Here is a 12,973-nt window from a genome sequence, read left to right as displayed (position 1 = left end):
TACTGAGGTAGGGCAGCACTTTTCTGGGATAAACATCCTTGTTCTGGTTTTGGGAGATAAGCAAACACAGCACAGCACGAGTGCTGGAATGAGGTCTAGAAGCAGGAGTGGGCTGCCAGCAAAAGGCCAACCCAGGAGAGGGGGACCAAGACCACCAAAGACTCCCAATGCCCTCCAACCTGTTTCCAGAAAGATCTAGAAGAATGAACTGCATATGGCAACTAATGTGCACAGAAACAGAGACACTTAGCTCCAGAACAGGCAAAAGTATCAATAAAAACATAGCCCCACAAAACATAGGCACACATGTGACCCAGGACCCTAGGCACCCATCAGCAGGATTGATGCTGGAGCCAGGACTGGGGATCTTTCTTTCTTCTTTCTCCCTCTCTTTATTCTCTCCTTCCTCTTTCACCCTACTCCTTACTCAAAATCCACTGCAGTGTGTTTATATCATAAGGGACCAACACTCCAGTTGCCCTGCCATGTGTATAATTTACTAATAAAACTTTGCAAATTTTTGTAGACCCTCTGACTTTTGTCGTTCCTTTTTGACCACAGGCACCTGCGAATCCTGGGCGTCCCCTCCCCTTAGGGAGGAATGTGGGACACCACATGCATGTTGTCCTCCAAGCCCAGCTTCATTAACATCTGCCTTTGTTATCCCTTTCATTAACCATTCCTCTCTTTTTATTCTGTACATTGTCAAGTAGTTTGTGCTGGTTTCAGCTGGGATACAGGTCTTAGTAACACACTGATGCTTCAGTGTTTCCTAACTAGTGTTTACTCTAAATCAAGGACTTCTCACTTTCCCTTGCTTGCCAGGGAGCAGGTACATGAGAGCTGACCTGAACCAGGCAAAGCTATGAGCCATGTCATGGAACACCATGCCCAGTACATGGACTGGGAGGAGCTGGTCAGGTGGAGCTGATTGCTGGTCAGGTTCAGGCTGGGCATTGGTCAGCAGCTGATGAGCAATTGTATTGTGTATAAAAGCTTTGTTAGCTTTTATTCCTCTCTATTTCTCTGTTTCATTATTGTCATTATAATTACAATTATTGTTTCATTTTGTTTCAATTACTAAACTTGTTAAACAGATAAAACTTATTAAATAGATAAAAACTGGTTTTATCTCAGCCCACAAGTTCTACAGTTTTTTTATTCTCCTCTACAATGTGGGGTGGGAAAGGGGCAGGAGGGTGCAACTGTGTGGTACTTAATTGCTGTCTGGGGTTAAACCACAAAAATCTCTGTTTTCAGGAAGTCATACAAAAGCAAAATATTTAATGCTGCCACTGCATTATTGAGTGCTTTCAGAATTCAAAGAAGAGTGAATTGAAAACATCAGGCTTAAAATGTCAGAATGTCATTAAGGATGCCTTAATGACAAGCCCAGTCTCATTGTGTATCCATACTAAATGTGTGATGAGATTTGCAGATGGGAAAAGCTATAGGCATGTTTCATGACAAATGTTGTAGTATAGTTCAAAATTAAATTAATATTTGGAAAGCACCTTGAAAAAAATCATCCACTCCAGCATATGGATTCAGCTTCAGACTACTGCCAAAGTAAGGCCATAATTTCATATGGTTAAGTCCTGAAAACTTGCCAGAGTGGATAGTCCAAAAATTCCCTGGTTGTTCCAGTGCTGCACTATACTTCTAATGAAGGAGTTTTTCCTAGAATTCATTCTGAATTTCAGTGTGAGCAGCAGCAGTGAACATCTTCACAAGTATCACCCATAACTCAGATGTTCCTGAGGAAAATCTTTGTAAAAAATTGGGTTTTTCTAAATAACAGTCTCCATAGCCAAACTTATTTCTGGAAATGGTCTCTCACTTATTATAACACTCAGGTTATACCTGAGTATCACTCAGGGAAGTCTCAAAAAATACCACAGAAAAAGATTTCTATTTAACTGATTTCTAGAGAGTTTCATGCCTAGAACTGTTTCCCAGAACTGCTTTAATTACTCAACACAGGCTGTCTCTCCATATTAACACTCTGAGGCATTTGCTATGAGGCATTTTCTTGCTGCCTCATCCAAAATTCAATCACTTGAATTGCCCTGCGTGACTTTGTGGCAGCAATTGATGCAACTGTTACAGGGGTTCCTATCTTTCCTCACCCCAAAACATTTAAATAGGAAATTGCTACTTGTTCATGAAAAGCCTCTTTTACCACAACATTCAAGACCCCACAGGAATCTGCTGCACTCCTCTTCTGAACCCCTGTGTGATATTGTATGGTACTGTTTCACACAAGCTCCGACCAAAATTGCACTGATGACACCCTTCCCAGATATCTCTTTTCCCACTGATACAATCAAAGCCTGCCTCAAATGCTCCAGCAGTGCCTCTGTAAGACTGGCATCAGCCTAAAGAAAAGGCAGCTCTTGCCTCATGGCATTTCTGTTCCGTGACAGGATTAGAAAGAAGGGCAGACCAAGATTCAGCACTTCCCACTTTCTTTTGTCCTGTTTAATGTCACATCAACAGTGCTAAAAATATGCTGCTACGTGCAGACTCCAATTAATTCCCTCCTCCTCCTCCTTCTGGATGATGGCTTGCTGAAGTAACCCATGCCTCCACGCAGGCAGGAATGCAGCTCTAGGTATGCAGGAGGAAATGCTGCTCTGGCTGGAGCTCTGCCTTGCTCACTTTCCTACACCTGTACAGCAGGTGTAGGAAGGTCCAATTGCCACCATGTTAGATCTTATTGCTGTAGCAACTGAAAAGCCTCAGTCCTGATCTACAAAGCTCTGGGTTATTTGAAAGTTGCTCTTCTGAAGCAACCCTTTTTGCCAGAGCTGCTGTAATTTGGGACAAAGTAACACAAAAAATCTTAAGTGTGTCAACTCAGCCACCTGAATTCAGCTGCGTGACAAAATCTCGCAGAGGAGGTCACACACACCCTCCACAGTGAGAACTAAAACCTTCCTTTTAGAGAAACAGGAATAATTTAAATATGTATTCATATAAAGCCTTCTCTGACCCTATACTTTTGTGTTTATTTCATTTTATGCCATGAAATAAGCATGATACTCCAACTTCAGCACCGAATTATCAAACTAACCTTTGCTCCTCAGACATGGAGATTTCTGCTGTGCCAAAGAAGATCCCATTGTCCAGGTGGGACAAACACTCACTCTTCCCTCAGCTCCTCCTCCCTCCTTGTGGCGTCCCACGGAGCCTTAGCACACCTCTGGCCACAGCACACCTGCCTGCTGCACACCCAGGGAGCGCGGCAGAGACTGCCCATGGGGCCTGCTCCGGGCAAAGAAGCGACTCCAGCAGCCCAGGAGCAGTGCTGCCATCCCTGACCCCAGGAGCAGTGCTGCCATCCCTGACCCCAGGAGTGCTGCCATCCCTGACCCTAGAAGCAGTGCTGCCATCCCTGACACCAGGAGGAGTGCTGCCATCCCTGACCCCAGGAGCAGTGCTGCCATCCCTGACACCAGGAGTGCTGCCATCCCTGACCCTAGAAGCAGTGCTGCCATCCCTGACCCCAGGAGCAGTGCTGCCATCCCTGACACCAGGAGTGCTGCCATCCCTGACCCCAGGAGTGCTGCCATCCCTGACACCAGGAGTGCTGCCATCCCTGACCCTAGAAGCAGTGCTGCCATCCCTGACCCCAGGAGCAGTGCTGCCATCCCTGACACCAGGAGTGCTGCCATCCCTGACCCCAGGAGCAGTGCTGCCATCCCTGACACCAGGAGTGCTGCCATCCCTGACCCTAGAAGCAGTGCTGCCATCCCTGACCCCAGGAGCAGTGCTGCCATCCCTGACACCAGGAGTGCTGCCATCCCTGACCCCAGGAGCAGTGCTGCCATCCCTGACACCAGGAGTGCTGCCATCCCTGACCCCAGGAGTGCTGCCATGCCTGACCCCAGCCCTCATGGCACTGAGGGTGACCTGGCAGAAGGGTTTCTTTCCACGGAGGCACAGCTGTACCCAGCGCTTCCTGCCCTGCCAATCCCACCAGCCTCCACGCAGCTCCCTTATCTGCTGCTTTTCAAACAACCCTTCCCATCTCATACTCGCTTCTCACCTGGTTTACAGTCATTAAATCAACAACAAAACCTGCAAGCAGGACCTGCCATCACCTCATTAGTCACCATCCTCATTCTGCCTGGGCTCCCTGAGGCAGCACACTTCAGGAAACAGGCTGCCTTCTTCAAGGAATCTCTACTTCCCACACCTGCCATGGAGAAGGCCTGATATCGACAGGACTTCTGATGTTGCTACCAGAATACAAAGATGAACCATTGCTTCACTTGCACTGGTTTGATCCAAATGGCCCTGCTCTGTAAAGCTGTATCCACATACTGTTTGTGAAAAGCAAAGCTAATTCTCTGAATGAAGTCCTGCAACTCTATCATTCAAAACCTAACCTTTTAAGGAGTGCATGGCATCCTTTCTGATTCACATATCCATTTGGTTGATCTATTTTCTCTATAGAACTGTTCTTTGTTGCTACTCCATGTAAGAAGAAAGTAAAGAAAAACCCTTAAAATGCAAACTAAAGTACAAAGACTAAATGTTCCCCATTAAATATACCAATGTAAACATTTTAAATGCAATAGTGCTGTTTTTCATGGGGAGAGAAGACATCAAATAGGAAAGAGACAAGTGTTAAATATAATTAAAATATATTCAAATAAGGCAATATGCATTAAAGGATGAGGACTTCAGAATGAAAACAGAGTATTTTGAGGTGAGCCATTGTTTCAGTAGGGGAAACTTTGGAATTATTGGGTCCTTCTGAGCTATCAAAGCTCTAAAAAGGGCACATATGTCCATCTACTTAGTCCAATCTATTTTATAGTGAGTCATTCTATTTTCCCTTCACAAAATGGGCCCTCCATTATCTTCCATTCTCACAGTCAGCTCCACACAAAGACTCTCAGACTCTCTCATCCTGGCTGCTGAGTCTTCCTCCAGGAAGCAAGGATAAGAATTCTTTAACAATAAATTTCACAAATATTATGTGAAATAGCCTGAAGTGGTAGAGAATTTTATAGTATTTATCTCATGCACAGTAAGCAGTGAATGTAAAGGTACAATACCACTTCAGAAAACTGTCTGTGATGCTGTCTTCTGTGTTAGACTTTGAGCATGAACGCTGTTTGATTGACATGCTACAATCAGAGTATTTTCAAGATGACATAGACTTTGTTCTTTTGAAAATAGCTAGAAAATATTTGTAACAAGGCATACAAACCCAAGATTGGTCTTACACACACAAATATATACAGGTCATAGAACTACCACATTACAGAAATAACAGATGTGGTGGGATAGCTCACATGGCTATAGTGCTGCAAAGGGACACAGGCTCTTCAGAAAGGCAGGGAAAAGAAGACAATCTCTGCGTGAAGCAGCAGCTAAAATGTGGAGAATGTTTGTAAGCTTGAACAACAGGGCTGGCTGAGTGCTTGTGGGTCAGGATCAGAGGAGAGGTCAGTGAGGGTGGCATCACAGTGGGACTGGGCTACAGACAGCATGGAAGGGGTGAGAAAGTGGAGAGAGCTCCTCACAACAATTTCTTTAAACAACTCAAGAAAGTATCTGGACTGCACACCCGTTTTTTTGGGTTTTTTCACATGAGACTTAAGCTTTTGTGACACCTGCAGAGAACGAAATGGCATTATGGCACCTCACAAGCAATGCAGACAATTTCTACAGGGCATCAAGTACTGCTACTTGATGTGGGCACAGGATGGGCCAAGCAGTGTCACACCCAGCTGGATCTGTTATTCACAAACCAGGAAGAAGTGGCTGTGGATGTGTACACTCAGTGGCAGGCTGGGCTGTAGTGACTGTGAAATAGTGAGGCCAAGACCTTGTGGGGAACTGAGGAAGACAAGTACCAAAACACACACCCTGGGCTTTAGGAAAACTGACTTCAGCCTGTCCAGGAGACAGATGGTAAGCAGGATACTGTAGAAGGCAGCTTGGAAACACAGGGAATTTGGGAAAGCTGTCATGTCCTTGAAAACAACCTCTCACACATGCAAGGCTGCTCATGATTCAGGAATACAAGCAGACTTATCAGGACACCAGTGTGGCAAAAGAGAGAGTTTGCAACTGAGGTGAAGTGCAAAAAGGCAGCACAGGAGTTGGAAGCAGAGCATGGAACAGTGTATGTATTTGCTCTACTGAAGTTAAATATGTGAACAGACATCCACCAGAGCATGTACAAATAGCATCTGTACCACAGACTGACACTGCTCCCATGCAGTCAGTTGACCTGACCAGCATGTAACTAAGAGTAAAGAGCAGAATGAATAAAAATCCAGGAGATGCAAAACTAGGGAAAAAATGTGGGGGGCAAATGGAAATCAATCTAGCAAACAGAAAGAAAGGCATTAAGACTGAACAGGGAGAGGCAGTTTGAGGTGGGAAGTAGAGGAGGCTGGGGCTCAGCTGGAAGGGGACAGGGAAGAAGGGGCTGGGAGGACAGAGCAGAGGCATTCCTCCAGTGTCAACAGCGTGCTGTGAAACCCCCTGAGCCAAGACAGCTCTATCCCCTCACTGAGCACCCACAGGAGCGTGACCTGCCACTGCTCAGGGACACTCTCAGCTCAACGTGTTGGGAGGATTGAGTCTGGAAATTACTGAACAGAGTGTGACCTGACATGGGCGTGAGCACGGCTCCCATCAGCGGGGGCCCTGCTTGCTCCAGTTTGCTCTTCTTAAAATTAGTAAATGATGCACACAAAGAAGGTCAACAGCAGATCATTAGTGTTCCAAATGAAGCACTCTGCATTCTGGAAAAGCCTTACTTAAGGTTGGCTGCTCAATTCTTCGTGCATGAGGATATGGTCTGCAATTAGATAACCATACAGGCTGATTAAATTGCTATGTATTTTCTCTTTGCATGAGCTAGAACAAAATGTCAAAGGTTTCCTTCAAAACCTTCCTTAAAGATCAAGTGGATTTTATACTTGTTTTTAATTTTGATGTTTTCCTTATATTTTATATATCAGCCACAAATTGAAAATTCGGCCACTGTCTAAAGAATTCATTCATTGATTAATGAGAAAATGAACAATTAAAACAATAAATAATATTCCCATTAGAACTTAAGCAATGAAGCTTTAGCAATGCTCTTTCAGATATTACTCTTTAGATAAACAGTGTTTTTTTAAAGAAAAGGTACTATAAGACGAGGTCATTACTTTCAGTTTTAGTGCTTTTATTATTTCCTTATTTCCTAATGCACTTGCCTTGGTGAAGTGATATTGAAAACTGTTAACTAACACACAAGCTTGCCAAAACTAATTTAACTGAGGCTGGTAGAGGCCAACATTGTGATTAAATAGGAATAAAAATTGGCCCACTAAGAAACCAAATCAATGCAATACCACCATTTAAGTGCTAAAAAATTCAGTGCTAATTTGTTTCTTAGCAAGAGTGATGACCACTTTTCTTCAAAGCTTTGCAAAGCCAAGAATAAACTGCCCTTTTTGTGATATCAAGGAAAAAACTCATTAATGCAAGGCAAATCACAAATTGCATTGCAAGCCTCAGCTAATTAGGAATAAGCTGTGTTTTGACTGTTTTCACTTTCTCTTAATAATTTGTTTTAGTCATACCTTTTTTCAGTAAGTTTCAGATTCATTCCAGACACAAGTAATTTCTTCTGCCATTTACTGATCTAAAGTTATGGAACATAATGTGCAAAGATATAGTCCCTTAAGAAAAATACAAGAAAATCAATGATATTAGCTATCCGTTTGGGTTATGATAACAAAGTTTAACCACATTTCAGTTTTGGCATTTCACATGCACACAAAATAAATTCACAAATTTCCATAATTTCCACAGAAATGCACTGTCATAATTAATTTAATATACATGAATGAAGTTTTAATCTTCAAGGTCAGTGGTTAAAGGAAGCCAGGAAATACTCCTATATAGTACTATGGATTATTTATTTTCCTGCTTATAATTAGATTTTTAAAAATTTAAAATATCAACATTTCTCAACATATCTTACCATTTGCTTTTCCTCTAAAGCTTCTCTTCCTGAGGCTTTGCTTTCATGTTTTCCTAACTCCATTTCCCAGAGGAATAAAACCACCTAATATCCTGAGCAGAAGTGATTCAACCTGACTACATGTTAGATATCCCTGCACTTTTGGACTCAGGACAGAAAAGTATCAGGAGCACCGTGGTGATTTCTGGTCAGCGTGTGTTTCCATTTATAGCCATCAAAACTCCACAAATAGAAGTGTGGAGAGAGGGCAGACAGCTGCCTCTGATAACAATAAACATTGGGCTGCTATCACAGCAGATTGTTCAGGATGGATTTTGGTTACCAGCACCATTCACTCTCTCCTTTTTCCTCTCTATCCCAAAAGCTCATACCAAAAAAGTCCATGAAAATTAATAGCTGTGTCTCAGTAGCACTAACTTGAGTTCACAGAGCAAGCAAAATAATGAATATAATTCACATGTGCTATGCTAAGGCAAAAGCATCCAGAAAAGCACTTTAAAACAGTGTTTCACTATAACTATTGATCTTTCCCTGTTGAGTGTTTGGGACTGAGCTATCCCCACATTCCCTCAAGCACAGAGTACTCTCCTATCCTAATATCAGAGTGACATCTTGCACTTTTGAAATGCAAAATCAGGCACTGTGAAGAAATGACCAGTGAACAAGTAGCGTGGAGCTGACAGCCACACGAGGGTGGCTGTGCAGTTTGTAACTTGACTGTTGAAGAATAACCTGGCTCTGGTTCACAGTGACAAAGTCAGGAGGCCAATGTTAGAAACTGCAGGGCTGGAGGAACCTCTCAGCAGCTCTGCTGAGGATGCCAAGGTTTACAACACACCCCTCTGTTGCCACATCAGCTGGGCTCACGTTGTCTAAGGCGTGATTCACACATAAGCCTGGCTCTGCATGTACCTGCAAGGGAAGGGGAAGCATGGAGACACAGAGTAACACAGAAAATGTTTCCTACTCTTAAAGAAGAATGTGCTCTCTGGTAATCTGTGGTTCGTTAGACATGCTCTAAAGCTGGGTGTTTAAGCATCTCACTAAATCCCCAGTAAACACACATCCTTTCCACCTCTTCCTGTCAACACATTGGTAAAAGAAGACTCTCATAAAATAGATAAATAAGCAGATAGGATAAATTAATAAATAAATTTTGAACCATTTTTCATCTATAATTTTTCAAGAGCCCTAACTAGGCACACTCCTTTCTGCATGTTTCTTTAGAGACGCAATACTCACGTGATCTTTAGAGCCTTGAATAGGAAGAAAAGGCAGCCAGTCATCTCCCAGCAGTCTTTATACCTCATATATGAAAAGCTGCTAAAACCTTAGACTGCTCCTGTTCTGAAACATTCTTCAGAACAAAGTTACTTCAGTGACAATTGTTTTCTTTAGCCTTTATTTTACCTGTGTTTTCAGAAGTATAAGACAGCCATCAGAAGAGTAAATATGGCAAGGCAAATGCAAAGAAGCAGTCAAATCTGCAAGGGCTGCTGCAACAGAGGGAAAAAATATGAGCTTGATGTCATGAAGTAAAAATACACCCCACTGTGTCTCCTGGAAATGCTGGAACAAAAGGAGCAAGAGTAAGTGACATAATACCCAGAGGAGAGCTGCAGTTCTCCACTCTTCAGTGGGAAGGCAAACAGTAATAAGAAGTTCATATCTCCATAATCTTTTTGTGAGGCTGAGAGTTATCCCTGTGACAAGGGACTTCATAATGGCTTTGCACCACTTAAAGACCTCAAAGGAGGTCTTTAGTGGGCTCCAAACAGCAGCTTGCACTACACTGCTGCTTACATTACTGACCATTCCTGCAGTGCAGGTGAAGAACCTGAAGCCCCTCCAGCCCCCTGAATCTTCATTTGCAATGAAGTCCATTTGCAATGGTTTTAACTGACAGAGAAGGGCAGGAGCAGCTCAGGTGGGCACATTCAGCTGCGTGCCCTCCCAGCCCTGTCCCTCTGGTAGCTGGGACACCCTGGGTGTCAGCAGGCTTCCAAACAGCAGCTCCCAAGGGAGTCACTTCCTCCTTGGGCTGGGGAACAGATATCCATGCTGGTAAGAGAGCAGGCTCTCAGTGGTGAAGAAACCAGCAATGCAGGACTCGAGAGGTATACAGGCAAGCAATGGCAGGCTTTTATCTGCTGTTTATGTAGCATGTAACTTAGTACTCATCCTAACTACCCAAGAACTTAATATTCAAATATGTTTATAGGCTTTACTTGCATGGTCCAATACTGTTTTCATGTGTCAGCTCACCCTTTGATATCGAAAACAATCGCTACAGAAAGACACAAGGAATTGATTATGGCGTGAACTGTACTCAATAATTTTAACATAAGATAGTGGTGAGAGTATATCATTTCACAAGTAGGTTTCCCATTAACATTCTTGTAACAGCATCCAAAGCATTCACTTGAGAATCTCCACTTCTCATGAATGGAAATTCATATTCTGGATGCATCATGCTGCTGCCCGTGCAACTGCAAGGCACTTGGAGCAAACTGCATTGGAGATGGGAACATGAAAAAAAGGCTATGAATGCAAGAGAATATGACACCAAACTTCATGCCCTCACACTAAAATCAAGGAGCCCAGGAAACAGTGGATGCAGAGCTCTTCTGTAGCCCAAATGCTATTATATAAGGACCCTGGAGATAGCATAGAAAAGCTGGCATCACCTTATTATCTACCACACCTTGCTCAGCATGGCATTTCCTCACCAAACCTGAGGAAAGACCATGGTTTGATACAATCATGATAGTACATTTTGTATTCCTACAGAGAAATAATGGTTATTCTACTCCAAGAACTTCCTGAGACACTGTTAGTAACTGTGTATTTCCTGTTTTATTTCACAAGGGGAAACAGGGCAAACAGGTGCAAAGTAAAAAGCACGTTCTAGACATTGCCTAAATTACTGTGCTATTTCCAATTGCTTCTTTTTATTACAGTTATTCATCTCTTGACACCTGTTTCTCTTCTCAGAGCAGGAGAAGAGAAAAAAAGCAAGAGGCCAAGAGAAGAAGCTGATGGAGGAGAAGGCTGTGGGCTTTCTTGTAAGATGCAAGTGCTGAATATCCCAAATAACAGTATTGTATAAATAAGGCACTTAAACAGATGTGCTTTCTATGCTTATTTGATCTGCTGTTCCTGGAGAAGGAAGCAAGTGAATGCTTGTGATGAAATCATGAAGTTTGTGTGTCACACTCAGCTGTGTTTTCACTCTTGTGGCTCCTGCAATTCTTTAAATTTGCACATTTTCATTTTCAGCCTGGCTCAGCAGCAGCCCAGGGCTGCCAGCCAGTGGCTGCACCACACGTCACACATCTGCACTTCTGCTCTCCTAAGCCTGTAGCTTTTATTTACTCAGCATCAGACACATCATAAAAATTCAACAGAAGTATTAATTCTGATTATACTAATACTGATGTGGTCAATGAGACCATACTCAGTTGAAAACCATCTACGTAAGTCACATTTACCAGTTAAAAACCCTAAGACTAATACAGAAATTACTCTCACAGTGATTTTTAAAGCTCTAATGTGGAGATCATTTCTGTCCCACACTTCAATCAAAAAGTTCAAAGTAACAACAAGCACCAAACTCAGCAGAGTGCCTCTGTAAGCGCCAGTCCAGCAGAAGCTGAGCTTCCCAGGTTATTTCTGGTGCTCTCCCTTCTCTCAGCCCCATCCTGCCCTGCCAGCAAGCATTCCCTGTGCTACCTCAGGTCACATGCACACGCCTGGAATCACAGAACCCCAACAGCATTTTGAGCTGGCATTCCATGGCAGGATCCCTGCAGAAATCAAGAGCATGACAGAGCTACAGAGCATATGAAGCAGGCTTACCTTCCTGGCAGGCAGGAGCCAAGGGTGGGAAGCTGATCCTTAGGAGAGATGGGTCCACATTCCTGCCACAGCACCCGACAGCTGCTGCTGTCACTCCCTGGTCCGCCCTGCTGGCTCTGCAAACACTCACAGAGCAGGAGACAGCAGGTGTGGAAAAGGAAAACAGCACAGGCACCACAAGTCCCTGCCTTGTGTGTGAGGAAGCAGAGTCCTACCTGTCATGGACAGGGAGCAGAGGGCTCCTTGACAAATATTCTCCAAAGAGAGACATTTGCTTATGTTTGAGGATGAAAACAAGGAAGATTATTTCAACATTACAGTAAATTGATCCCAAGAGCTCAGGTCCTTTTCTGACATGGCAATCCAGGGAAGCTGTACAAGCATTCTTCTCTTTGCAGGTCTTTTAAGTCAATTGTTTTAAAGTGGACTATCCTTGTACTGGCAGCTCCTACATCTACTGTCCTCCAGGAGTACAGACAGGAATGGAACAACAGACTTCTTTACTGTCAGATAGCCATTGTTTCACCTATATAAATGATGTCCCTGAATATTACTGCTAAATCCCAGCCAATCAAATTATCCTGGGCTGCAAAATACACATCAATAGATTAGCTACACAAAGAAAAATCTTCCATCCCATATTGATTGGTACTGTTTGCCATGCCTTCCTCCACAACAATGGATGCAACAATAACGAGACTGGGCTAATGAAATACACTACTAAATCATTATATACCTTCATAGCTATCTTTTAAATGATGTGGCAGCTGAGAATGAGGAGAAGCCCATTCCCCACAGAAACCAAGTAGTCCATAGCCAGGCAGTAACTTTTTCTAGTCACCTCCCAGGCCAGCAGGAAATGAGGACACAGGATATGAGCTGTCATTAAAGACCAACTCCCACTGAGCCTCTCCACCTAATGTCTCTGCCCAATCTTATCAAACAGCCAAACCTCAAGAGACTTTACTTAGTGCTGATAAGGACACCAGCTTCTGACCTTTACCTCTGCCCCTCTTTGGCAGAGCAAAAGCAAAACATAATTAACTGCCACTGTTGTTTTTTTTTTAATGAAAGCTTGAATAAGCATAGGCTTTGATTGATATATTTTGT

General features: G+C 43.3%; 1 protein-coding gene across 1 annotated transcript in view; it reads right to left on the bottom strand.

The window, feature by feature from the left end:
- Window positions 1-8,068, bottom strand: part of MLIP (muscular LMNA interacting protein) — an 82,313-nt gene extending 74,245 nt beyond the window's left edge. The window contains exon 1 of the mRNA XM_054279054.1: window positions 8,006-8,068. Coding sequence (XP_054135029.1) covers window positions 8,006-8,068 — 63 coding nt within the window. The remainder of the gene's footprint in view (window positions 1-8,005) is intronic.
- Window positions 8,069-12,973: the final 4,905 nt, after the last annotated feature.

The sequence above is a fragment of the Melozone crissalis genome, unplaced genomic scaffold (assembly GCF_028551555.1).
Source record: "Melozone crissalis strain CALT ecotype California unplaced genomic scaffold, PUWL_Pcris_2 ptg000027l_1, whole genome shotgun sequence".
NCBI lineage: Eukaryota > Metazoa > Chordata > Aves > Passeriformes > Passerellidae > Melozone > Melozone crissalis.
This window is presented reverse-complemented; position numbering and strand designations above follow the sequence as displayed.